General features: G+C 34.8%; 2 protein-coding genes across 4 annotated transcripts in view; one reads left to right on the top strand and one right to left on the bottom strand.

Annotated features, from left to right (window-relative positions):
- The window catches only part of LOC142340553 (14-3-3 protein beta/alpha-1-like), a 93,278-nt gene extending 80,007 nt beyond the window's left edge, over positions 1–13,271 (top strand). For both annotated transcript variants that reach the window (XM_075391197.1, XM_075391198.1), the window contains exon 5: positions 13,056–13,271. In XM_075391197.1, coding sequence (XP_075247312.1) covers positions 13,056–13,151 — 96 coding nt within the window. In that variant the 3' untranslated portion in view covers positions 13,152–13,271. The remainder of the gene's footprint in view (positions 1–13,055) is intronic.
- A 139-nt stretch (positions 13,272–13,410) lies between these two features.
- LOC142340552 (uncharacterized) lies at positions 13,411–18,473 on the bottom strand. 2 transcript variants are annotated; one of them, XM_075391195.1, is made up of 5 exons: positions 18,187–18,473; positions 18,036–18,087; positions 16,602–16,813; positions 14,371–15,286; positions 13,411–13,948 (listed from the first exon to the last, which is right to left on the bottom strand). In XM_075391195.1, the coding sequence occupies exons 2-5, from the start codon at positions 18,046–18,048 to the stop codon at positions 13,566–13,568; spliced, it is 1,524 nt and encodes a 507-aa protein (XP_075247310.1). In that variant the 5' UTR covers positions 18,049–18,087; positions 18,187–18,473; the 3' UTR covers positions 13,411–13,565. The 2 variants fall into 2 exon arrangements, with proteins under 2 accessions (XP_075247310.1, XP_075247309.1); XM_075391194.1 differs by lacking the exons at positions 18,036–18,087; positions 18,187–18,473 and having other exon boundaries at positions 16,602–16,838.
- Between the last annotated feature and the right edge of the window lie 8,621 nt (positions 18,474–27,094).

The following is a 27,094-nucleotide window of genomic DNA, read 5'->3' as shown; positions in this document are numbered from 1 at the left end:
GATGATTGACTTTTTCTTGGGGCTCGATGTGAGTATTTGCTAATTTATAACTCAGAATAACTGTTTGTTGTGATGAGGGCTTTAGGGGCACTCGAAGGAAGAAAAAAATGAAGGGTTTTAAGGGAATCAAGAAAAGAAGGGGGATGTTTATGAGCCAGAGAGAAAGAAAAAAATATTTTTGATTTTAGTTCTTCCAAAAATTCTTTGTGGGGGACAAAGTGGAATGGGTGTGGGAAGAGCAAGAGGCCTTAGCGAAGCAACTCTGGGCTCTTCACTATGCGTGGTGGGATCCGGAAGTTGGTCCCGTGCTTCAAGGAGCATATAAGATGCTGAGGGAGCTGAAACTTCCGGAGTGTGCCATCTTCAAGTGTGACACGCTCAGGAGCGCTGTGCTTAAGAACCTGCTAAAAGACTTTATGAATATGCGGGTATGATTTTAATTTGTGGAGATTTGCGCTTATATGGGGTTTGTGCGCGTGATATTTTAACTATGTAAATATATTTTTATTTTATTTTTGGTGCGTGGTTACGCTTTTTAATATAAAAGTTATTATTTGAAAAGAGATTTTGTGTCTCTATTTCTTTTTGAGTTTTTGTAGCAAGTCAGAAGGAATAGGTTCACCAAAGAATGTAGGTGCTTTTCTATTACGTTGAGGTCTGCTTAATACTTCATTTGCGTCAGGTAAATTAGATATATTAGGTGATGCTGTAGGTGTAGGATTATAAGGTGATGATGTGGGGCTATTATGCGTTGCTTGGGGGAATAATTTGCGTGTAGCTTTAAATTTACTAGTATTATCAGGTGGTGTGGAAAAATTTTCTTGCTGTGGACTATTAGGTGAATACATATTTTGCATAGGGTAGGGGGTTGAAATGCGTGGGGGTAGAAAATTAGAAGAGCTTGTGCCTTGAATGTGTGTAGTGTTATCTACTCGTGTTTGTAGCGATTCTAAGCCTGAATCTTTTGTTGGAGTAGCCTCAACGTTAAATGTTGGCTGTAGTGTAGTACTAGGATTAACAGTATATTGTGTTTCTACTAAGGGCCACTGTGAAATAGCAATATGTTGTGCGCCTCTATAAGCATTAGATTTGGATATATTATGCTTATTATATTGAGTATAATAATCATCCGTATCGTCTGGGACTATATAGTTCTCAACTAACTCTTGTATTTTTTCTTCTTTCGGGTAATAAGGTACTATATGATTTCTATGCACGGTTTTCTTCTCATTTGTTTTATCATGTTGTATCTCATATGTAGTATTAGTTAGCATTCGTTGCACAGTGTAAGGGCCTGAGCGTAGCTCTTGTAGCTTTTTAGACTTTAGTAGTCCTTTAGAGTGATTTTCTAGTAGTACTTTTCTACCTTCAGGTATAGGCTTTCCGAGTTTAAATCTATTTCTATACTTGTGCGCTTTATTCGTAGTTTGTCTACATTTAGTGTAGGTATTCGAGTATATAGTTTTAAATGTTTTCTCTCGTTTTAACATTTCGTTAGATAATCTGTTTTGTAACAATTTCTCTATCTTTTTGTTATTACAAGTTTCTTCACTATGTGAGTGTGGCGGTAGATTATTACAATACTCTGATGTGCATTTCTTTTGATTATCTCGTAGTAGTCCTAACTTTAGTGATAAGGGTATTTGCGGTTTCGTTCCGAATAGTATTTCATAAGGGGTATATCCCGTACTGTAATTTACTGCAGTATTGTGTGAGAATGCAAATTTACTAGTGTACTCGGACCAATTAGATCCACTTTTACTAATAAAATGTCTTGGGTAATTAGTCAAATGTTTGTTTTGTACTTCTACTTTGCCGTTAGTCCACGGTGAATATGCAGTTCGGGGGCATAGTGTAATTCCCATTTCGTTTGTGTAGTGAACGAAATCATTACTAATAAAAGCCTTGCCGTTATCATGTACTATTTGTTGCGGTATACCAAATGTAGTTATAAATTTCTCTAGTTGATTTACTGTTTCGAGAGCTTCAGCATTCTTGCTAGGGTATACTTGTATAAATCTAGAGAAAGCGTCTACTATTACAAGACAAAATCTATTTCCTTTACTAAGTGGTCGTAGTGGACCTTTATGATCAATATGAAGTGTATGTAGGGGTATAGCTTCTAATTGTCCCCATGGTTCTAAGGGTGCTTCGTTCAAGTCTTTGCGTGCTGACTTATTAGTTTGGCAACTTAAGCAATCTAACATTAACATTTCAATCCATTTAAACATACCGGGCCAATAGAAATATCGCTTAACTCTATTGTAAGTTGTGCTTTCTGCTCTATGACCACTAAGTTCATGCGTATGTGCGACTTCGAATATCTTTATAAATAGTGAAAGTGGTGCACATATCCTAACGTCAAAAGAGCCGTCTTCACAAGGTTCGGAATAACAGAGTAAATCATATTGACTTTCTAAAAACAACAAATTGAAATTATTTCTATAGGTTTGTAGTGCTTTAGATTGTTTAATAATGTAGTCCTTTTCTGGAGCTTTGCCTACTTTTAGCCAATCTCTAACTTTATTTATCACGGAGTCGTTTACTTGTTCTTCAAGAATATTATCGGTGTCAAGATTAGCGTTTTTTGCAAAATCTGTAACTTTAGCTATTAAATCTAATGTATCTGTGTGGACATCCTTTTCTGAGATGTTTTGAAAAGCTTCTGGTTCAATAAGTTTCTTAAATTTTGTCCGTCTGATATAATCGGCTTTAGCAGATTCTAATTGTTCAATAAGTGAGTTTTCAATATTACCTTCTACTAAGTCTAACCAATCTTGGTCATCATAACCTTCTCGGTCATCACTTATTTCAGCTATTTCTTCTATCTCGGAATAGTAGTGATTATCATACTCGCTAGTTAGTTCTGAAGTTAATTTCTTTATTTGATTTATTTGTGTGCCGTAGCGAAAACAATCAGAGAAACTGTGTATAGCATTACAGTGTTCATTTATGTAGTCTGGTGCATCATCTACGCTAAAGTCACCTTCATCATTTATATTAATAATTTTCTTTCTTTCGCCTTTGACTTGAGCAATGATTGGATAACAGTCGTTAGCTGATGCGTCCTTATCGTCTTGATGCAATACAGAGTAGTTAACTTCTTTTCCGTTAATATGAAACTTTATATCCTTAGGTATCACTTTGTGTTCTAGTTGATAAAGTTTAGCATCTGCTAAAGAAACGTTTCGGCTAAGAATGTCAGGGAACGCTAAGTTTTTGCCTTCAGTGTATATAATTTGCAAGTTTTGGAACTTAGTTATTACAACTTGATACTTAAAGAAACGATGTGACATTTGTCCTCGTCGTGACCAAAGAAATAGAATTGGTCTGTGATCACAATATAGGTAAATTGGAAAAGGGGATCCAATAACATAAAATTCATATTTTTGTAATGCAGATATTATTCCGCATAGTTCTCTATGTTGAGGGGACATCTTTTGTTCAGCTTTATCAAATACTCTCGAGTTTGCTGAAATCATACGTTTTCTATCAGGAAAATCTTGTATAAGAACACAACCTGTTCCTAAATTAGGTGAATCAGCATGTATATGAAAGGGATAGTCATTAGAAGGAAATGCGTTAGAAATATCGTGACAGAATCTTTTTTTAAGGTCTGTGAATACCTTTTCGTGTTCTGGTAACCACTTGAATAGTGTTGTATCTTTAGTTAGGTCATATAGAGGTTTTGCATCTATGTGAATGTTCAAAATATAGGTGTGATAGAAAGCCATCATTCCTAAAACTCTTAAAACTTCTGTTTTCGATTCTGGCGTTTTTAGGTTTCTAATATCATCTATGCGCGAAGCAATAGGCGATAGTCCGTCTTTAGATATAACATGTCCTAGAAATCTCACTTTTCGTAAGAAAAACATTGTTTTATCGGGGGCTGCTTTAAGGTTTGCCTTTCGAAGCAAAGAGTGATACTCTCTTACTATTGTGAACATTTCTCGCTTATCTTTAGCTTGTAATAAAGTATCGTCTATGTATGTTATGGCTTGTTTACGCTTTATAAGAGGTCCAAATGCATAACGCATTAGTTTGCTAAAGAAACTGGGTAATGGTTTAAGACCATAAAATCCTACTTGATAGGTGTACTGTCTGCCTCCTACAATAAAACTTGTAACCTTCTGTGTATCTTCAGTTAGTGGTACTTGATTATAAGCCGATGACAAATCACTACTTGTAAATATAGTCCCAGTTATTCTTGTCATTAGAACATTTAGTGGTTCGAGTGGCCAACTAGAATTACTTGTATCAGTTATAGAGTTTAGGTATCTAGCATCAATGACTAGTTTTACATAATCCTTCTTAGGTAATATGATGACGGGATTGACAAACCAACTATTCATATCATCGGTCTCATTGAGCTCTCTGATTATCCCTGCTTGAATTAATTCATCCATTAGTCTTTCTAATTTATCTCTGAGATGAATGGGTATTTTGCTTGGTCGTTGCTTTTTAAAGGTTGCGTCTTTCTTCAAGGGTAAATGGAACTTATGTTTAGTTCTGCCAATATCATAATTATGATGTGAATAGACATCATTATCCTGAAGTATTATTTCTATCAACTCAAACAATTCATCATCAGTCAAATCACTTTGCGTGAAATCAAAGTTATCTAAGAACCTTTCTAGATACTCTATGTCTCGAACTGTATTTCTATTTTGCTTAATTACAAAATCACTAACTGCTTTATTTATGATTCGGTTGCTTTGTAGTTTATCTCTAAACTTAGGAAACTGTTCGTTGACTTTAGGTCTACATAACTCTTTTGCTTCGGTAGAGAAGTCTGTGGCTAGTTCTCTCTCATCTTCTTTGCATTTTTCTATTAACTCACTCTCAATAATTTGGAGCACCTCTTCCTGTTCTAGTGTATTGGTTTCTACTTTTTGTAGTTTATCAATATCATCTTTGCTTGTATACACATAGATAGTTATTCCTGAATTCTTAAATGTTTGTTCAATTAGAGAAGATATCTCTCTCCAATCCATTCCGTCTAAACCACAAGCTATTTTTGGCATCGCTATACAGCGTAAATTTAGTCCTAGTGCATGATCTCTCATAGCAAGTAGTGTTGTTTTGATTGTATCAATTGTTGGCTTTTCATAATGATTAGCCTTAGTGATGAGATTATATACTAAGTTATTATCTGCTCTGAAAGTTATTATGTCACCTATATCACAGTTTCTACTTTTACAGTAGTCCTTTAATAAAGGTATTCTTTTGGAGATTGTGTTAGCAAAACCTTTTTTCATTTCTGCATCTGAGGATATCGTGTGCGCTATAGGCATATTAGAGTCAAATATAGATTGGGTACGAAAATCTATATATCTAATGCAAGAATTAGTTTGGATTTGCTGTCCTTCTTGTAAATTATTTACTACTGTGTTCAGTATGAAGCAACTGTTATAGTCCTCACTTTCGTTTAGTATTGTACTTGTAAATTCGGCACAGTTTTTGATATTGTATCTTTGTATAGGTTTGTCAGTTATATCACACATTGCATAACCTATTATTCCTCTATTTATCTGTATTGGGTGATTCTTTTGATTCTCCATAAATATGGGTAGAAATTCTTCAGATTGTGGACAAAGTGTGTTCACAAAGACTAGGTCAGTTTTTGCAACGTTAATATGAGGCATGAAATATGTTCCTGGTGGAAATAAGGCTTGACTGGGGTGCTTTTGCTTGTGCAATTGTGTACTTTTCTGTTGTAGAAAGAGTGGTTGAGCTATGTTTAAAGCAGTCATCTCAGTTATGTATGGGTAATCTTTCTCATTGTTGAGTGAGCCGTAGCAAATTAGGTTTCTCTCAGTCTTTAATTCTACTGCGGGAATATCGAAGTGAAGTGCTTTCAAAAACAAATGACAAAAATCAATACCTATTATGTTCTGTCTCTGTTCTTTAGTAACGAATACTTTATGGGGGACTGTATATTTACCGTCAGTTTCGAAGCTAGATTGAATAGTTGTGTAGCCAAGCATTCTGATTGATGAACCAGTATATGTTTTTGAATCACAATTTGTATTTTGTAAATGCAAATTTTGTCCAAGGTTTACTAGTGCAAGGTATGTAGGATGATTGATAATAGTGCAGGTTGATCCTGGATCAATCATGAACTCTAATTCTAAACCACTATTATTTTTAATGTCTCCGGTGGCAAAGTGATATAAGTTGAGGTAAATTCTTGACTTAGTACTACTTTCTTTAGTAGCGTTCGGAGACTTCAAAAGTTTAAAGGAAAGAAGTCCGTTATAGCATTTACGTAGTCATCGTCGCCTTCAACGAAACTTATTTGATTTGGTTGTTGCTGAATATTGTTGGGTTTTGGTTGTCTTTGTTGTAGATTGTTATTTCTATTTTGTGTATAGAAGCTAGCACTTTGTTGTGGCTGTTGCTGTTGTTGTGGTGATGGTGATTGTTGTTCAAGATTTGGTTCATTATTTCTATAGGTGTTTTGCTGAGGGAAGGTATGTTCGTATGGTTGAGTGAATCTATTGCCATAACTGTTGAAAGATGTATTTTGTTGTTGATAGTTAGGCTTGTTGAACCTAGGATTATAGTTTGAGTAGCCAGCTCTTGGTTGATAGCCTTGGTTTCTAGGACCATTGAATCTTGTATTGCCTCGGTTATTCTTTCTATAATCATTAGAGAATGTTATATTTGGCCTCCTTGGTTCAACTAGTTCCTTTCTCAATTTGTTAACACTATCATCTATCTGTTTCTTTGTGCATCTAGAGATGGAATGACCATTGCTTCTGCAATAATCACAGAATCTAGTACTGTTAGGTCTGCCTTTTATGTTTGGGTCTCTAGGCCTAGAAGTATCTATAGCATTCACTTCGTTGCTTTTGAAAAGACTGGTTAAATCGTTAATTTTGCTCTCGAGTGTTTTAAGTTTATCTATGCCTGTAGCTCCTTTAGATTCTGTTGTTACAGAAAATGTTAAGTCTTTTACGACTAAGTGATCGACAAACTGTGTCCAAGTTATTGAAGGATTCTCAATAAGTTTCTCGTGCGCTTTGCGTTTCAAACCTTGTGGTCTTAGTCCTCTTATAGCAAAATCTATGTATTTCTGACTTCGTTGTCTTTGTTGGATTTCTTTCTCCCTTCTTATTTTGTCATCACCTTCAATACTTGTTGGTATCTTTTCTGGCCAACCTTTATCAACTCCACTCTTTATTCTATGTAGATAGTTCTTTATTAATTCTCCTTCTTGCCTAAATGTGTTCTCAACCTCAAGTCTAAATCTAAATTGGTCTCTACCGTCTGTGAATCTTTTTATAAATTCATCTTTTAAAGTATTCCAATCTGTAGCATCTGTGACTTCACTTTCAAACCATTCTAATGCTGTATCAGTTAGAAGTGAGCCGAATAAGGATTGTTGCCTTTTATCATAGCTAGTTTGTGCAGCGGGTGCTGTAGGCCTAGTTCCTAGTGAAAAGAGTATTTTGTTTTCTACAGAGTTCCAAAAAGAAGTGGCATCCTGATTAGGATCATTGCCTGAAAAAGATACAAGTGAAAGATTTGGATGTGTTATGGGAGTTTCAGGTGGGGGAGTAACGGCAGGTGGAGGAGTACTACCACCAGGACTGGCCATTGTTTAAAGGACTGAAGTTATTGTATTAGAATTATTAAGAACAGAGGAATAGTTTAAATCAAAATCAAAAAAGGATTTTAGTGAGAAGCCCTTTGATTAGTTAACTTACACAAGTTAATTTAATGGCTTTTCTACAATAAGTGAACAAGTTAAATTTAGGCAGGCTTCTCTGATAGTTTAAATGAACAAGTTCAATTGAGAATGCCTTTTCTATATTAAATGAACAAGTTAAATTAAGTTGCCTCTCTATGTTAAATGAACAAGTTAAATTGAAGTAGCCTCTCTGGGACCACCATTTATACTGCTGGTCCGTACATTAGATACTTAAACGACGGGGTTAATCGCGGGACCACATGTATAACTTGAGAGTTCAACCCCTAGTTCTACTCTTGGTATATAGTTAAGTATTAAAGAAAGTTAAATGCAAATATGAATTAGTAAGTTATGTTAAACAGCATCAAATATGAACCGAGCATGAAGGGATAGGGTAGTTAAAGTTATTAAGACTGAGATAGTACAAGTTAGCACAGGTTGAAATATTCTAAGTCAACTTGTAACTTAGATAGAATTTAAGAGATGTTAAATTATAACTTAGAGTAGTTAAGTTGAACTTACCTGATTTCCAAATTTGTGCTAAGTTAATATTTTATGACTTAGAGAGTTCTTAGTTAAGAACAAGTCACAAAATATTCTAAGTTAGAAAAATATCTCAAGTAAGCTGAGATTGAGCAAGGGAGCAATACGGGAGTATGATTTTAAATCAGAAGTTATCGGGGACCAAAAAGTGTTGGTAGTTGAGCGTGCAAGCTCTTTTTATACTTGCGGACACGTGGTTCTCTAGTATCCTATTGGATAGAGATAACAGTGTCGACAGAGTTACCAGGGTTAACTTGGTGTTATCTGTGTGGCGTGATAATATCTCGTCATAGTATTCTCAGTTTTAGTTAGTGATCTTAAAATAGTAGCTTATTCAAAACTACTTAGTAATTTGTTCACACGTTAAAATGGACTTTGTCCAAATCAAGTTTGTGCTTCACGCACTATAACGTAAGTTCTCAAAATAGCACTAAGATTATCAAATAGTGTTACTGAGTGTAGCACACTTCAGTACACTGATTAAGGCTTGGCTAAAATTCTTGGGTTAGAATAATAGCTCTAATTGCATGAAACAGTGTTCTGGTTTGTATGTGTACTTCTACTATCTGAAAAAATAAATTGAGTTTTCCTAATTTTTTTATTTATTTTGGCATAAATGTTTTCTGGTTTTTGACATAAGGTTGTTGTTTTCTCTTTATCTCTTATGAAAACCCAATTTTTTGGAGGATACGACTTTGAATCTTTTCCGGAATTCTTCCGGCTATGTTTCTTATCTGTAAATTTGTTGAGTTTATTTGTATCAGGGAGTCAAATGCGTGAAATTGCTGAATTACTGAGAGAAGAGAGTGGTTTTCTGTTCATAACACGTAAGAGAAAGCGAGAAAAGTAGGTGAAAAATTTTCCTTAAGCGAGCAAGATATTTTGATCACGCTCTCAAATTTTCCAGTTGTTTCGCATTGCTTAGTGTAATCAAGTAGGTGTTTTCTACTCCGAGTCGTTTCTGAATTTCTTACGGCTATGTAAGATCTGTTAACACAATTTCATGATTTTCAAAGTCAAAGTGCAGTCATGTTTTTGGTCACGCCGAAACAGGATGTGGGGCGAAAAAATCAATGGATTCGCGGCGTGAATTTTTTTGCTACTTTAATGTTAATCGAGAAAACGGTGTATGAACAAAACTTTATTTTCTCTGGTGGTTTTTTTTTGTTCACGGGCAACAATTTCATTTTGGCTGTTTGTTTTTAATTTTCGGATCGGAATTTGTCTTTCGCTATCCATTCGTAGTACATTAAGGTCTGGTTTTTTTGTTTCATCAATGAAAATATTTTAAATTGTAAGTCAGGACCTGTCCTGTTTTTTTTTGTTTCAACGTAAGATTTTCTTTTGCACCGTTTGACGTACGGTCATTTTGTTAATTCATTCTAAGTGGAGCGAGCTTTTTGTTCTTTTGCGTCATTGGAGTCGTGATTTTAGTCACATCGAAACAGGAATTAGAGCGAAAAAGCTAAACTTTTTGCTGCGCTAAAATATATTTCTCTGTAAGTTTAAAGTAGTGCAATAAAATGCTGTTTGATCAAAAGTTCGTGTTTTCGCAAGTTGCATTTTGTTCACACGTGGCATGTTGACACTGATTTCAAATGTTTTCTTTTCAATTTTTCGAATGTGATTTTTTAGATTGGTTTTCCCAGTCCGTTTTATGTTCAGTTTTTATTTTCGTTGAGTCAATGAAAATTCTTTGAATTGTATCTTGGCCTGATGTTTTTTATTTCGTCGTCAAGATTTTTGTTATAATTATGTGACGTCACAATCACTTCAAATCTGCTTTTTGCTCATTCGTTTATGCAATTTTGACTGTAATGCGTGTGACGTAGTTTGTTCACTCTTAGTGGAGGGAGTTCTTTGTTCATTCGCGTGAAAGTTTGAAAAAGTTATTTCAAGTGATCAAGTTCGAAGAGCTGCGAAAAGAGAGTGGATATTTTGTTCATAACTTCTTTTGAAAGAGCGCGAGAAATTTAGGTAATTTTTTTGGTTTTAGATTTTTTGTGTTGCCTAACATTTAACTGTAGTAATATTTTTCAGCCTGTTTTCTATACCTTTTTGAAGTTTTTTGCAAATAACGGGCATTAAACGCTAATCTAAAGGTTTTCGCCGATTTTGCTGATTTTTAGTCCACTTCTGGCCCATTACATTGTTGTATTGAATTTATTGGTAAATGAATTAAAGCCTCATGCCTGTATGCCCTGTTCACTTTAAACGTACAAGTTTCTTTCGCTACAAAGTTTTCCCTCTCAGTGAAATTTGGCAAAGAATTGAGAAATTAAAAACATTTTTTTTTCATTTCCACTTTTCGTCGAAAATAGAGGTGTTTGTGAGCTGATTAAGGCTTGGCTAAAATTCTTGGGTTAGAATAATAGCTCTAATTGCATGAAACAGTGTTCTGGTTTGTATGTGTACTTCTACTATCTGAAAAAATGAATTGAGTTTTCCTAATTTTTTAATTTATTTTGGCAAAAATGTTTTCTGGTTTTTGACATAAGGTTGTTGTTTTCTCTTTATCTCTTATGAAAACCCAATTTTTGGAGGATACGACTTTGAATCTTTTCCGGAATTCTTCCGGCTATGTTTTTTATCGGTAAATTTGGTGAGTGTATTTGTATCAGGGAGTCAAATGCGTGAAATTGCTGAATAACAGAGAAGAGAGAGTGGTTTTCTGTTCATAACACGTAAGAGAAAGCGAGAAAAGTGGGTGTGAAAATTTTTTAATAAGCGAGCAAGATATTTTGATCACGTTCTCAAATTTTTCAGTTATTTCGCATTGTTTCGAATGTGTTTTTTAGATTGGTTTTCCCAGTCCGTTTTATGTTCAGTTTTTTTTTGTTTAGTCAATGAAAATTCGTTGAATTGTATCTTGGCCTGATGTTTTTTATTCCGTCGTCAAGATTTTTGTTATAATTATATGACGTCACAATCACTTCAAATCTGCTTTTTGCTCATTCGTTCATGCAATTTTGACTGTAATGCGTGTGACGTAGTTTTTTCACTCTTAGTGGAGGGAGTTCTTTGTTCATTCGCATGATTAAACTTTCAGTCACATGTGACTTACCTCTCTCCAAAATGACTTCCTTACTTGACTTTTCCTTACTGAGAGACAAGGTCAAATGAGTGTGTGTCGCTCTAATTGAATGTTAGTTAAGAGCAGCTAATAGAAGCAGCAATAAGTTATACAGATTCTTAGTAAAATATATAACATCTCAGCTTTTAGGAGAATTTGTTTTCGTCTGTTTTTCACTGTTTTTTGAGATTTCAGTTCAACGAAGCTTTGCGGCTGTTTTCTGGCAATCTGCCAGCTATGTTTTGCAAAATTGGCGCTAGACAGTTTTGACCTCTGGAGTGACTTTCACGCCCTTGACTTTTTCGTTTTGCGTGATCTTAATTTCTCGATCTTTCACCATAGTCAGCAGCTGAACTAAAGTGGCGGCTGTTTATTACTAAAAGTCAAATGAAAAGTGCGCCAAAATTGGTTTACTTTTTTCTCTTTAAATTTTAGTATTTATAGTGGGATTTAATGACCTCTAATGAAGTCATCTGAAGCGTTCTTAAGAATTTTGTTACCCCACCTCCACCGACTGAAGCAGGCTGCAATTTATTTTTAATGCGTACCAGTCGTTCCTGATTAGTTAATTATTCCTGCGTTAGTCGGTTATGTTTTAAAATTGTAACTCGGGCAAATTTTATTACGATTTTCTTGGTTTCGTTTTCCACTGGTAGCTCTCTTTAAGCGGACAAATTTTTGTTCAGGCAATATTTTTTGCTTTGAGCAAGTTTTTCTTAGCGACTTAATCCTTTGATCACGAGCGGTATTGATATTTTTGGAGAGTCGTTTTCTAGGTTGTTTTTTGCAGATATTTTTTAAATTTATCTTATGTTCATTTGTAAATTTCAAATCTAGGGGGATCAAATCATGCCTAACGGTAGTGTATAAGAAACAAGCTTAGGACTCAATGCCATCAACTTTTTCCGCGACTTTGCCATTTCCCCGCCTATTCGCCTGAAAGTCAATTTCAAACATCTCAAAATCGAACGCTGGAAGCCAAAACTTTTGTGTTTTGAAGTTTTTCAAAAAATTGAAAGACTTGAAGATCAAAAACAGCTATCCTAAAACCAGGACTACAAAATTTTGTTCGATCAAGCTATAGACTATTAGAATAAAAAACTGTGATAAAAAAGTTACCTGATTTTCCCGCATTTTTGTATTTTCATGCTGGTTTTTTTAATACACTTCTGAAAACCCAACGGTCTTGGCGAAGTTTTCTTAAAGGAAGGATGTTTGTAGCCTCGTTTTTGGGAGCAAAACTATTAGAGTAACAAATGATTTCTGTCGATTACTGCATGTGTCGCTTTTCAGTTAATTTGAGCAATTATACGATACAAGTTGCACATTTGAGTCAAGCTGCTTGTATTTTCGTGTGAGCGATTTAGGTGACCAAAGAAGTGAAATCTGTCATCAAAAATTATCTTAATCGACGGAAATGATGAATCATTATGAACTTGCGCAAACATTTTTGAGCAATTAAACTGATCAATGCAATAAACCGCAAACTCCTAATAGTTTTTTTTTTCGGAATAAAGTTTGGATCTATTCTTGCCCCCCCCCCCCAGTGTTTTATGCCCCCTATTACAATTTAAGTGTTGTTATATAGCACTTTAATATGTAAAAAATGGCACGTGCTCCTGATGGCCGTAAAAGTTACATACCCCACTAAGCGGCGGCCGGGGGAGGGGGCGAAACAGAGTAGATCCCAAAATTGCTTACAGAATAGAGCCTCGTATACTGAGAGGAACTTTTTTGCAACAGGTGCCTGACGATATGCTGAAAGACGTGAAGATTATTCAGGATCTGCTGAGGGACAATCTGATGTTGTGGTGCTATAGCGAAGAGACAGACATATGAAATACGTCATCAACTCGGATTCTATGCTCTGTCTATATACCTGTTATACAAAACAGAACTATTTTGTTTTCCCCTGTAGAATATGAACATGTAAAATCAATTTACACCTTTATAGTGGTATATGTTAGTTTCAATTTGTAGTTTTCATCGTAGCGGGCAACAAAGGCCGTTATGTGAAAAAATGAACTGGCGTTTTTATAATTAAAAAAAATCGTTCACTGGGGAAATGAAATAATTCCCAAATTACTTGTGTGGGCTCTCAATATGCAAAACTAGTTCAAATTCAACAAATTTATGTAGAAACTATGAACATTTTGTATTATACATAGCTAAGGCAACATTGTGAAAGAAAAGATTCTTTTTGAACAAGGCGTGACAAAATTAAGTTTTCAACATCTCAAGTTTAAGTAACGCTTATTTCGCCGGACTGATTATTGAACAGGCGGCCAGGGAGCTTCCGGTGTTTCCAGACACCCAGGGCTCAAAAGGGGGCACTGAAACCGGGGGAATCGAAGGCACCGCGTTTGAGTAAGGTGTGGGGAATGTTGTTTGAGGGTTGGAGTTGAAAGCGCCTACATCGTGGAAGTATCCTAAATGGTTTGCATGAGTATTGGCTCCCATTTGAGGTGCTCGAACTGCCGTTGCTGCCGCTAGTGGGGGTTGATCCCGGTACAGCAGGGAAAAGTTGTTAGTGGCGGGTGCGGTAGGAGGTGCAATTGATGGGAAAGAAGAAGGGGTGGAGAAATTGTTGGTGTGGTTTGTTGTGAGATCGAAGTGTTTCGGATTTTTAGCCACTTCTGAAAAGACAACATATCTCAGTGCTTAATTTCTCAAGTTATCTTGCGTAGTTGTCGTTTTAAATTTCTTGAGTTTTGTCGTGTTTTATTATTGCCAAATTATGACCGAACAAGTTAATATGTCAAAATACTATTTAGCATTCATAACGGTTAAACTAATATTTGTAAGATTTTAGCTCATTTTTCTGTTCACAATTTCATCTTTGTGAGAGAACTAGTTTGGCTCTTATTCCTTTATGTCTAAATCACCTTTTCGAAGTAAGCTCCAGATTTAATTAAGTAAGATTTAATAGAACTTTGAAGTTCAATTTTGAAAAATTAACGAATCATGCAACTTTAACAACAAAAAGCACATTTCTATGGCGCGTTTTAGCGAGATTGGGCGATTGAAGCTCTAAAATGTAAACTTAATGGGTATTTACCCAATGGGAGGTTGCTGTCTGAGACCTTCCGTTTTCGCGATGAGTCTGTGTTGTGATCAACATTGGTCGAGTTGCTCACTCCGCTCCTCTCTCCTAAGATCTTTTCAATCATGTGACTGTTGTTGTTGCTTGCTGCAGTTGTACTTTTCACAGCCGCGACTGGTAACACCTCGCTTGTTCTGCTCGTGTTGGGACTGACTTTATTGGGACTGAAGCTAGCAGTAGCTGCTGTGGACGATGGGTTCGCGGTTCCAGTCTGTGCCAACGCTTCAATCGGAGCCGGTTGCACTGTTGTTCCAGGACCGTGTTGATATACTTGAGCAATTGCTGATGAGGGGTAAATTTGGGGGTACTTGACCAAAGTTGGGCTTGTGTTGATTCCTTGAATCGCTGCAGCTGATGGGTTGCCAACTACTGGGTCATAACCCAGGTAGGGCAGGGCTGGGTTGCGAGCTGTTGTAGCGTCAAAACTGTGGGAAAGTGAGCCGTTTGAAATTACCCGGGATGCTTGCTCGCTAAGGGTTGAAGCAACCGAGTGACCTACAACTGGTTTCAAGCTCGTCTGAGTTTGTGAGGGGTAATAGTTCGGTGGGTACGTGAAGGTTTGCCCGGGACTGACCCCGGCCGATGCTATCATGCTGTGGTTAAAACCGGTCGATGGGTTCCCGTAAGGTATTAGCAGCGGACAGTGGGAATAATTGGGTGGCCCGGGTGGGAAAAATGCGGCGCACTTGTCATCTCCGAAGGAGTATGCAGGGATGTTTCGTAAGATGCGATTTATGGAACTGACACTGGGCAAACTGGTGTCGTGGCAGATTCCGGACTCGTTCAGTTTGTCCCTAATCTCCCATGCAAAGATGGAGGGGTTTTCCCTTTTTAGGGCGAGAATCTTTTTCACTACATCTGGAGTGGCAACCTGTAAAATTTCTAAAATTTGAATAAATTGTTTTATTTCTGAGTTGTAACAGAAATAATCGTAAGAATACTTTTAAAAAAGTACGGAACTGTGTTCATGTCGGGCTTCTTCATTTTGAGAGCTTGGTTTAAAAGCCGAGAGAGTTGTTTTTGGAAGCTATTGTACCAAATTCTTTGGCATGAGCGGAAAAATGCAAATCTTTCACATTTTTCCATTTCTCTGCAGCAGATTTTAAAATTCTTGTTCTAATCGAGTTCAGGTCCATTTTTTCCGTTCGTTTCACATAGACTACCAAACAAAAATAACCTTAAAGTTTTTAGGATGATTTTTATCGTTCTTTTCATTTTTCATGATTTTCGCAAAGAGAAGAGGTTCATGTGTTTGTCATTATTTAAGACCGTTTCATCGATTTTTAGTTTTCGTGTTATTTTTTTCCGGTTTTCGCTCTGAATAATAATGTTTGTCTTTGTTCTGAAATCACGAATGCGACACGAGTGGTAAGTTTGTTTGTAGCCAAAATAAGTCCTGATGTTGATTTCTATATTTAATTAATGTTGTCTAATAATTAATTGTTTATATAGTTGGAGAAACTGCCAACTAAAAAAATGAAAAAGTCCTAATGCTTTTTTAGTAGCAAATTGAATGACTTTTTATTTTAATATTAAACAGTGCTTGACATTTTACTTTTTCAAATCGCATTTTCCTTACGTTTGTTTTCCGCCAATTCTGAGCAGTTTTCAACCATGTAAAAATGGGAATATGTCAATGTTTTATGTAAAGACAGCCTACCTATATGGGATTGAAGACTTTGAGAGGTATTTAAAAAGTATTTTGTTTAAAAAACAATTCAGACCTGGAGTTAAATGTAGATTGCGAGTAATTTTAAAAATAGTTAGAATTGGTAAATAGCTTGCGAGTAATTTCAAAAGTAGTTATATGCCTCAGAGGCCCGTGGGACTTGATATGAAACTATCACAACCGAACGTGGGATTAATTTATCCACTTAATTATGACAAAACATGTCTTTAATGTCGACTGCTAATTGGTGGGGTGAAATGATAGAGGGGTTAAATGATGCAGGGGTGAATAAATCGGGGTTAAATGATAGGGGGTTAAATGAATAGGGGTGAAAAGAAGTAGAACCTATAACTAGAATTGGTAAAAGTTGGAAGTTGTCTGCCAAAAAGTAAAAAAAAATCTATTTTGATGGTTATTTTGTGATTTTTTAGTACCATAAGACGCAAACAGTTGCTTACTTATTCTTTATTTTTGTTATAGTAAAGTATGCGTATTTGCAAGATGGTTTTTATTGTACCTTTGGCTTGCTTCCACCGATTGCACCCGGGCGAACAGTGCCTGTCTCGTAGTACCTGGTCAGTATCTTGCTCACACACCCGTGAGACACGAGCAGCTGTCTAGAAATGTCACAGGGTCTCACTCCCAAATGTGCCATCTCTATTATCTTCCTCCTCACATAGTCTGGCAGAGGACGTCCATTCACAAACACTCCTCCCAGTTGGTTCACGCCTGTCAAATGACATTTTGCTGTCATGGAATTTCAACCAATGGCAAAAGACCCAAAATCTTCCTTTTTTTTAAATTAATTTTGAATTAATAAAAAATGGTGTGATTGGTCAATTTTTGTATACTTTTCCATGTAATTTTAAATATTTGACGCTGAAGACAATTGTTAACTATGAGAACGGACAGTTCACTGGAAACTTTGTTCACTTAGAACCGCCCTGGTCATTGCACAGAGTCTCGCCGCTTGATCAAAACTTTAAAAAAAAACAGAAAAAGTTGTCAATGCGCATTTTAACAATTTCTGAAAACAATATGGTGATTGATTTTAAAGGTTTTGTCCACATTAACCGCTTTAATTTCTACAGGTCAAATCAAGAGAATTCATTAAACTGTTCACTTTTTTATGGTTTTAATCGAGCGATATAAGATGAAGGCAATTACGAAAAAATTAAATAAATAGCTTTCCAGCAATTTCAAAAGTACTTTTTACTAATTTTGCTCAAACTGGTGAAAGTTGGAAGTTTTCTGCAAATCAACGTTGTAATTCGGTATCAACAAAGTTAAAAAAACTATTCTAATTTCATGGTTTTTTAGTGATTTTTAAACTACAGTTGCTTGTTTTATTAGTTTAGTGATTGTTTTAATAGTTTAGTGATGGTTATTAAGTGATTTTTAATAGTTTTTAAAGTAGTTGCTTGTTTACTATGCAATGCTCTGTTGGTTCAGTCCAACGATAATGTAACAAGTTATTTGTGGAAATTGAATTCAGAAAGTTTTAGGGACCGCCAAATATTTGAAACTTTCCGACATTTTGATTATTTATCATTTTGGTTTTTGATTGTCTCAAACTAATTCTATTTTGTTTGCTATTTTATAACTGTTTTAACGAGTACTGTAATCAGACTTATTCGTTTTTATTGCTGATATTTATCCAAGCAGTGGGCAGATGAAACAATTTTCGAATCTGGGTCTTTATTATTGTTATAGTAAAATTTGTGTATCGCTTTTTTTAATAGAAAAAGCTAACGCTGTACAAAAATAATTGAGATTTTTAAAGATATAAAAGGTGGAAAACAATAATTGGCCTATCCCTGTAAACCAATTAAAATATGGAAAGTAGGGATAGGGATTCCTAATATTGCTGCATATAAGTATTGCTATATAAATTGAACTTAAAACTTAAAAGGCTATTTTGTAATAGCTTATTTTGCAAGTCTCTAATTACCTGTGTGGGGCATTTCTCACTTCTCTCGCCTTGAATGACTTTGATGTCGTCTCTAAAAGGAAAACTATATGGGTAAAAGGCTGACCTCCAGTTTATAATTACTTTGATTGATGTTATTATAATTATAAATAATTAATAACTTGACACTTACCTTAGTGGAGTTATTGTGAAAGTAATTATGAAGCTAAATTATGTATGGGGTTGTTTCTGAAAGTTATATATTATTTATGAGACTTATTTTGAATTTGTATTTCCAGTAACTGATAAATTTGCAGCAGGTGACTTTTTGGTCTTTTATTTTTGCTCAGTGTGTAGTAATTTTTATTTTCCCTTTGGTTGAGAATTGAATTGTGACGACTGTTTCGCTGCTCATCTACTGAGGCAAAATAGATACGCTTTGTTTATTGTGTGTGCTTTGTTATAATAAGTTGAAATGTTTTATTGATTGAAAAATTATTGATCTATTTAGTGGCGATTATAAATGTTTGTGAAGACGCACTTTACGACTTCCCAAATCACCTGGCACGTTAAGATGTGAACAAAAAACAAACGTGAAAATTGTCAGTAATTAATCGAGATTGAGCTGAAAACGATCGGAGGAATATAGAGAGAGAGGAGAGAGGGGGAAAGAGAAAGAGAGATAGGATAGGGGCTACCACCTTGACTGTAGCTGCCGGTGCAGGTGCTGTTTTGATTAATGGCTTGTCTCATTTTGTTCCGGCTCCCTGATCTGGAAATAATAACTACACTGGCTCGATCATATTCAATTATCAACAACCAACACCCCCTCCCCTCCCCTGCCTACCTGACCCCCCTCGCAAACGCATAAACAAACAAAACAGACATGAGACCGGGCCAGAAACAAGCATAAGGAACAATGCTTTCTCAATGCTATTCAGTTATACAAGAGCGCCACTAACACACATTTCTCTTTGCAAAGATCAGATGAATTGAAGATGAATGTTTGTTCCTGAGCAAGTGGACAGGGGGGGGGGGGGGGTGAGTTGTGCGATGAGCAAGAACAATTGTTATGACAGTGGCGTCGGGGGGTGTTGAGGATGGAAACACCTGAAGAGAGCGACAGAATAGAAGTGAATACACAATAGATGCACATGGCTAATTAAGCGCTGTTACCCAATTAACACAACAATCCTACTAATCACCCCTTTTCACGCTTCCAGACTAATCAACCATTGAGAATTCACTCTCGCTCACTCGATATTAATCTATTTCTCTCATCTTTTTGACTGATTTTGATGTCATTTTCTGAGTGGAAAGCGAGGAAAAAACGCTTGCGTCTTTTGTGCGAATTCTGCATTCGAAGGCCATGAAGTACAATTCGGATGCGATCTAAAACAAAATAGATAAAGTTGAAGTCACGTGTGATTTTTGTATCCGTTAATATAACAATGCGAGTAATATTGCCCATTAATTTTAACCCTTCATGGATCGGGAATGAAATCGGGCGCAAAAATGACCTACCCTTTTAAATTATACTCACACATTTTAATTATTAGCAGTTTTTTCTCTGCAATATCGGACTTGTTTGAATACATTAATATACCCGATTTTTTGATTACCACTAGTCTAAGTATATGTTATAACATAAATCATCGCCTCCTGAGGGACTTAGCGGCCTTACATGAGAGCGCTTGCGCACGATTTATGTTCTAAGATAACATAAAAAGTGATTTTGGATAACCTAAAAAGTGAAAAACGAGCCACTTTTGTCAACACTTAAGAGAGAGTCAAAATGAGATTTTGATAATGCGAAAGCGCAACTAAGTAGGTTAAGGAACTTGGACAAATATACGTAAACGGGATAGTTTAACTGCATGTTTTTGCTACGTGCATTTCTATTACTTGAAGTTAACTTGAAATTAATTGACTAAGTTGATCTTCCTCCAGGTATTAGCGACTCATGTTTTTTACCCTCGCCTTTCAGGAAAAAAAAATCGCTCAATTCGTGGTCTATTTTGAAAAAAGTGACTTTGCAAAATACCTGATGAGCTAAATTTGTATCCATAGTCCGCCCTATAATTAACTCTCTAGTTAATTGTTCCGACCCCTCTTTAGGGGGGAAGAACTATATACTCAAATGGGTTTTTTTTTGTTCAGACATTTTTGACCGATCGATATATTCACCGTGCAGAGTTGTGAGTGGCATCATTAAAAAGCCCCTCCAGCGTAGAACACAGAATTTAAAAGATTTTTTTGAATTTCGTATGTTACAGGGAGTTATTGAGGTTTGAAGTTTTGTGAATAATAGACGGATTTCCGTTTTTATTCGCATTTCGTCAATTTTGCTAAAAATTATAAAAAAATGTAAACATTAGTACTGTTGATTTTATTTTTAGAAGCAAAAAAGGTATGGTTGACAATTTTGATTTAATTTTTCTGGCTGAAATTTTGGCTAAATTTTTCAAAATTCAGCCTTTTTCAGCAAAAATTGCCCGAAATAAGCTTTTTAGTCCACTTTGATTAAATTTGCCGAAGCTACAAAAAAGCAGCATTTATTTTTGATCTTTTAACTAACAAGTTATCTAGATCTAAAGCATTCGAAACAATTGAGTGTTCGAGATGGACAAACAGCAATGACGGGGCTGGTTTTTGGTTCAACCTTGGACTGTTACATTCGAAAAAAGAATTCGGATTGTAATCAGTCGTTGTTTTTATTTTAATTTTGAGCTTTTTTATGTTATTTAAAGAACAGAACAATTCACATCAGAGCTCAATGTTGATAGGTCCAAAAGGCTTCCTAAACAGATTTAAGTTAATGTATCCATTTTCTTTACTCGAAAGATTATGGTCATTTTGACTTTTAAAAGTTTTTGCTTTTTAAATAAACGATTGCTTATTGAAATTCGCCACTGTTTTTCTTTTAATTTGGTCAACTTGTAGCATAGTGTCAGCAAAGAAAGATTGAAAGATTGCTTCTTCGTCTTGTTCCTTCTACTAATTTTGTTGTGCGGTTTTGAGCGTTAAGTTATGGTTTTCTGGCTTTGATACTACTAGATTTCAATTTTTTTTTATTTTTAGGTATTTGCCCGTTTCACGTTTTTTTTATTCGTTTTGTCACATTATCACGTTATTGACAGTTCACATATTACATCACTAGAATTCAAAATAGGGCATAATTGAACATTTAAAGCTCTTGAAAGGCATAGATTATGGTTGGCACGGCTTCGACACCCCTTTCTCGAAGAATTTAATTGAATTTTTTAAAATCGTCTTTAACTGTCGTTTATAATGTGTCTTTTTAGTCGTATGAATTAACCTGGATAATGACAGGTCCCGTTGTTATCTCTTGAAAGAATAAATGAGCCTTTAGTCTGATTTGTGTCGATAGCTGATGGCTTTCATAACTTTGAAAACAATTGTTTTCAAAAATAAAAATAACTCTTTTTAACGCTGTTTATCTTCGCACTTTTGTTTTTTTTGTATATTTGTTATTTAGTCTGGTTAATTATGGTCACATATGACATTATTGTTGTCGAGGTAGGATGCAAGTGAACAAAATTTAATGTTTTTTTAAGAGTTCGTTATGAATTTACTGGCTTCGGCACGGGTTTTTCCGCACAAAAAGTAAACTAATTTTGATTTTTGTCAATATTTAACGTTCTTTTTGTAGACGTAAGACAAATTCTGATTAATTACAGGTCTCAAGCGCTTCCCTTGGACGAATAGACAAACCTACTTAATTATTTCATTTTGTAGCTAACGGCTTTCATGACTTTGAAATTAATTGTTTTCGAAAAATAAAAGTGTTGTTTAATTTGCCTTTTTTTCTCTTTTAGTCTACTTGTTACCTATTCTCATTTTTGAGAGGGCCTATACCTCATTTTTAGCTTTTGAGGAAGGCTCTTTTGAACATATTTTGAGGGGCTAAATATGGCCTTTCGGCTTCGACAGCGTTTTCTCGCAGGTTTTAATTGAATTTTTTTTGTTGTCTCTATTTCTTCTTTTTGTAACCGCATAAAAATTGATTAATAACATGTCTTAATGCCCTCCTTTAGAGGCGTATGTGATCATAAACTTGTTGGACGTTTTCAATTGCTATCTAATGGTTTTCCTTTCTTTGAAACTAATTGTTTTTAAAAATATAAGCCAATTTTTTTCTTTGCTGTTTTTTCGTTTTTGTCTAATTGTTGCCGAGCCTTTTTATAGATTGGTCCCATATGTTTTCTAGTAAAGTACAAATTATTTTGTTTAGTTTCAGTTTTATCCGACGCTATTTTGAGCTTCTTAGTAAGTTTTTTTTAAATGGACACAAAATTTCGGATGTAATTAATATTTGTTGTTATTGTTTGATAATGCGGCTTTTTTACTCCAATGTGTTATTTGCGTCGGAGGGGATCTTTGTTCAAATTCATTTTTTTTAAAACCCTTGAATTCTTGGGGTTTTCCATCTGTTCCTCATTTGATAGACATTTATGCCAAAAATGTGGATGAGCGGGGTCGGAACTTTGTGCGAACGCACATTACCGAGCCTCGTTGTATCAGAAAGACTGTTTAACCTAATCGTACATAAATCTGGAGGTTTAGGATTGAAGCACTTTTGCGGTTCTATTAGATTTTGTTCGGCTGCAGAACGGTTGGATGCGGGGCTAAAAAAAGATGAACCATAGCTTTAAATTAGAAACCAACTGTTCAAAGCTAATTAATTGCAAGAAAGATGTCAAATTTCTAAACCCAAAATGCTTGCCTGGAGACCATATCGTTATTCAAAGCCATGTTTTTTAAGGCATTTAAATTATCAGTTGCTGTGTTGAGTAGAATGAATGCTGTTTTTACAAAACCATCTTTGGAATCAACAGGTTTGTATTTTTGTATTAATTTTTTAGCGCTGCGCGACTCAAGTCAGGAAAATATTGTCATTAAAAGAATTAAAGTTTCAAAACTGAAGGCCGTTTTTGTACTGTGCTCGGCGATTTTTGAGAAAGAATTCAAAATTTGGCTGTATGCAGCTATGGATAGCTGAATATTCTCTGATTTCAATCTTTGCTTCAAAGGCTGAAAGTCAAATTAGAAGTTTTATTTATTTATCAAAGATGTGTTTTGTTTGCCAGCGTCGGTGTTGCTTTTCATGCAGTGCTTCTTTGACATTACCTGGCCAGTGTCGGATTACTCGAGACAATTTACTCGATTTTGGTACTATCTCAAGGTTTTACGATTGGCGTTATTAGCGTGTGTGGAAGTTGGCTACAGTAAGCAAATTAAGACCAAATTTTCTTGTCTTGATATATCCTAAACTAGTTTTCACGATGAATGTTTTTAGAGTTAGCGTGATGAATTATAATATAAATTTGTTACTATTTTTCACTGCATATGTATCTCATTTCCACGTCTCTTTTTTTCACGGTTGCGGTATCTAATAATTAAGATAGTGTAAATTAGACGGAAATAAAAAGCCTAATTGGCGAATATTTAAAAAAACATTCCGCTCGATAATAATTGAGGATTAGGAAGACAATTACGCATAGCCTTGTTCACAAGAATAATACAGTCTTCTTTGAGTCTTTGCTCTTTACTAATAAAATTCAGACACTTAGTTTTATACTAATTACATCCCAAAATCGTGGAACAAAGTCACATTTATTGTGAATACCCGTTTAAAAAAATGTAAGTCTTTTTACAAGATAAAAGTAACTTTGTCACGTTTTGGATAATTAATTTGCAACTTGGAACATGGTGACCCAATTTCAATGATCTTTTTTGTACTTTTTTTCTTATTGGAACATTTCTGCAGTTTCTTTTTTGTCTTTTGGGTCCTTTTGAGCAGTTTCACCTCGTTTTGCTAAGTCTTCTTCCTTTTGTTTTCAGTTAATTCAGTAATTCAATTTTCAGGAACTCTATCATCAGGCACATTGGATCACATATAAATCTAAATCAGTTTTGTTCACATTCGAACAAAAATGCTTCCAGAGTTCCCATTTTTTTTCTCTAAATTCTTCTCATGATCTATCAATTTCGACTTTTTACGATTTCGAGAATTTTCATTTTTACCAATTCAATTGATGAAAAACTGCAGATGATGTTGTCTTCACTGTTAGCAGAAATGCAATGTAAACTGAATAGGTTAAATGAATATTTTGCTCTTTTTTGGAAAAGGAGTTGTTCCTGTTCAATTTATTGCTAATATAATTTTTGGTAACGCTTTGCATTGATCAAAATTTACGGGAAAATGTATTTACATTATTTCGATTCCAGAAAACCGCATTCATCAATAAACATCAACCAATTTTTATTATTGATTTTATCATAGCGATGTTTTCTTTAATTGTTGTTATAATTCTTAATAGATCTTCCTTTAATTTTCGATCAAATTTTGGAACGTTCGGTGAGTTGATGATTAACGACCAAAAAGGTTTTCAAAAAAAAGCAATATATTTTATTAGGGTTTCAGTTATAAAAATGCCCCCTCTGGCTCTATGAAAATTTTAAAAATTTCATTGGCGTCCTTAGAATGCAAAACCTGTAGGCGTCAGAAATGTTTAAACTTAGACTCTTGAAAAAGGATAATTTTGTTTTTTGGTTGTTACTAGTTTGGGTCTTCCAAAACCTAATGCATATTTTTTGTGCAAAGGTTTTTGTTAATTTGCGACGGCTCTTTATTCTGGTTTCAAGGTTTTAATCGATGGACTTTAAAATTTTCGATCAGTTTTCACTTTGCCAAAACCCGTGAGACATTTGAATAGTTCGTAAAATAATTTTCATAAAGTTTTTTAAAAATCAACCAAATCATGGTAGCAGTTTACTTTAGTTTGCCAAAACAACAAACTCGGAGATCGTTTAGAGTTCAGCTTTGACGGTAAAAGGAATTCTCCATTTACGGGTGATGAGTTACAGCTTTTGAAAGTTTACGTTTTTAGCTCAATCCTGTTAGCTTTCGAATGCTCTCGGATTTTTTTGTGCATAAACAACAACAACTTTTTTAGTAATAGCAATAGCGATAGAGAGGAGCTGTTATTGAACCTTCCTTGTTCTTACGATCCAAACGAATTGAATTTATCAGTGCTTTGTGTTTTTTAAAAAAATATCTATTCACAATTTTTTCGACGTTTTTATTATAGAAATCAAACTAAAGTTGTCATTTGGGTAGCGTTGAAGTAGTAAAGAGAGCAAAGAAAAGAGTCGTTTAAAGCGTGGATAATTTTAAACCGATTTCAAATTTTAATGTGAAGCCATCTGTTTTCACAAAATAAAGTGTTCGTTTTAGGAAGCATCCCTTTAAAAACAAAGTTTAGCAAAGCGTATAGTAATATTATATTTGCTTGATAGCTAATGTTTTTTTAAATTTAAATTTCATTGTTTTCGGAAAATTGATTATAAATTGAACTTTTTATTGACACGGCCAAGTTTTGGGCCAGTTACGATACCTGGCGAGAAAACTTTTTTCTTCGGTGTCAGAAGTTACCCATGGAGGATTTTTTTTTGCGGTTTTAAACGTCACCGTTGCAGATCGCCCAAAGTTCTAGACGTCACCTCAAACCTCAAGAAGTCCTATAGCTTGGTGAGATCAATCCAAAAATCAATAATTTTCTATATACCTCAAAATCGACAAAAAAACAAAAACTGAAATTTCTCCCCTTTAATTGATTTTAAACCCATCATTGACAATACATCTTCGATTTTTACTTTTGTTAATAAATAAGTGTAGTGAGAAAGTCATAAGTCAAAAAATCGATAAAAAAACCGAAACTGACGAAAACGTTTTTGACAACAAAAATTCAAAAATCGTAGAAATTTTCGGCTGTAAACTTTCATAAAACCTGGCGCTAGTTCGAGCCCGGTTTTGATTTAGTGTTTAGTTAGCCAAAAAATTTATTCCTGGAAGAGCTATTAACAGATGTTCAAAAAACAAACTTGACGAAAAAACCTTTTGACAACAAAAATTCAAAAATATTGTAAAACTTTTTGGCTATATATCTTCATAAAACCTGACGTTAATTGTTCAAATCCATTTTTGAATTAGTGTTTAGTGAGTCAAAAAGTTGTTCCTGGAGGGACTAATAACAGTTGTTGAAAAAATTGACGAAAAAACGTTCTTGACAACAAAAATTTAAAAAACGCACAAATTTTTGGCTTCATTTTGTCATAAACGCTGACACTAGTTCAAGTCTTTTGTTTGCCAATAAGTCATTTCTGGAAGAACTACAGACAGTTGGTCGAAAGCAAAAATTGACGAAAAAAAAACTGTTTTTGACACAAGGATTTCAAAAATGTCTATTTAAAGTTTTGACTTCATATTCTCATAAAACCCAACTATTGGTTGAAGCTCACTTTCGAATTATTTATTAGAGAGCCATGAAATCCAGAGTTAATAAAAATTTCAAATAGCCGTTCGAAAATGAAGCCTGACGAAAAAACGTTTTTGACAAGAAAAAAATTTAAAAGCCTTGTTTAAAATGTTGACCGCATATTTGTATTAACTCAAATTATTATGATTCAAAACCAGTCCTGAAGTGGTTTTGAAACAGTAGGCTCCGAAACAGAATAAAACTCAAGTAATGAAAAAATAAATGAAAAATACAATCCCCGTCCAAAACAGAAGTGCGCAAAAAACTATTTTTTTCTGCGCCTATTTTTTCTGCGCAAAAAACTATAAGTCCTTGACCTCAGACGCTGCCGTCTGTGAAATTTTTTATCCACACGGTTTCAGACATCACAATAAGAAAAAAATGATGAAAGAATACGGTTCAAGAAGTTACCGAACTATTTTTGAAATAATTGAAACGGATTTTCTCAACTTAGCGATCTTAGTAGTCATCTCAATAATTTATGAAATTTAGTAACAATAAAACTGATGTCAAATCATGTTTTCCAGGGGCAACAGGATCCCCACAAGATCTGTCAGGTTGACAAATAGTAGGAAAAAAGTAGTGTTTCGGAAAAAATGAAGGTACAAATTCTACAAATTTTTCAAGATTCATGCAGTTTGTTAAAGTTTTCAACCTTTCTGCCCTTCTCGTAACCCTTGTTGCCTAAACGCATTGCATTTTAAGCTAATTTTTCTGCTTTAGCCCTCAAAAAAGAAAAAACTAAAAAAAACCGGTTTC

The sequence above is a fragment of the Convolutriloba macropyga genome, chromosome 6 (genome assembly GCF_964194025.1).
Source record: "Convolutriloba macropyga chromosome 6, txConMacr16.3, whole genome shotgun sequence".
In the NCBI taxonomy this organism is placed as follows: Eukaryota; Metazoa; Xenacoelomorpha; order Acoela; family Convolutidae; genus Convolutriloba; species Convolutriloba macropyga.
Note: the sequence above shows the minus strand (reverse complement) of the source record. Positions and strands in the feature narration are given on the sequence as shown.

Bases quoted from the DNA above. Each gene is read 5' to 3' on its own strand.
- LOC142340552 (XM_075391194.1), bottom strand. From the start codon at position 16,838: ATGACAGCAAAATGTCATTTGACAGGCGTGAACCAACTGGGAGGAGTG. The intron at 15,287-16,601 runs GTACAATAAAAA...GAAATTTTACAG, and splicing joins TCGGTGGAAGCAAGCCAAAG to GTTGCCACTCCAGATGTAGT. The intron at 13,949-14,370 runs GTAAATACCCAT...TTGTCTTTTCAG, and splicing joins AGACAGCAACCTCCCATTGG to AAGTGGCTAAAAATCCGAAA.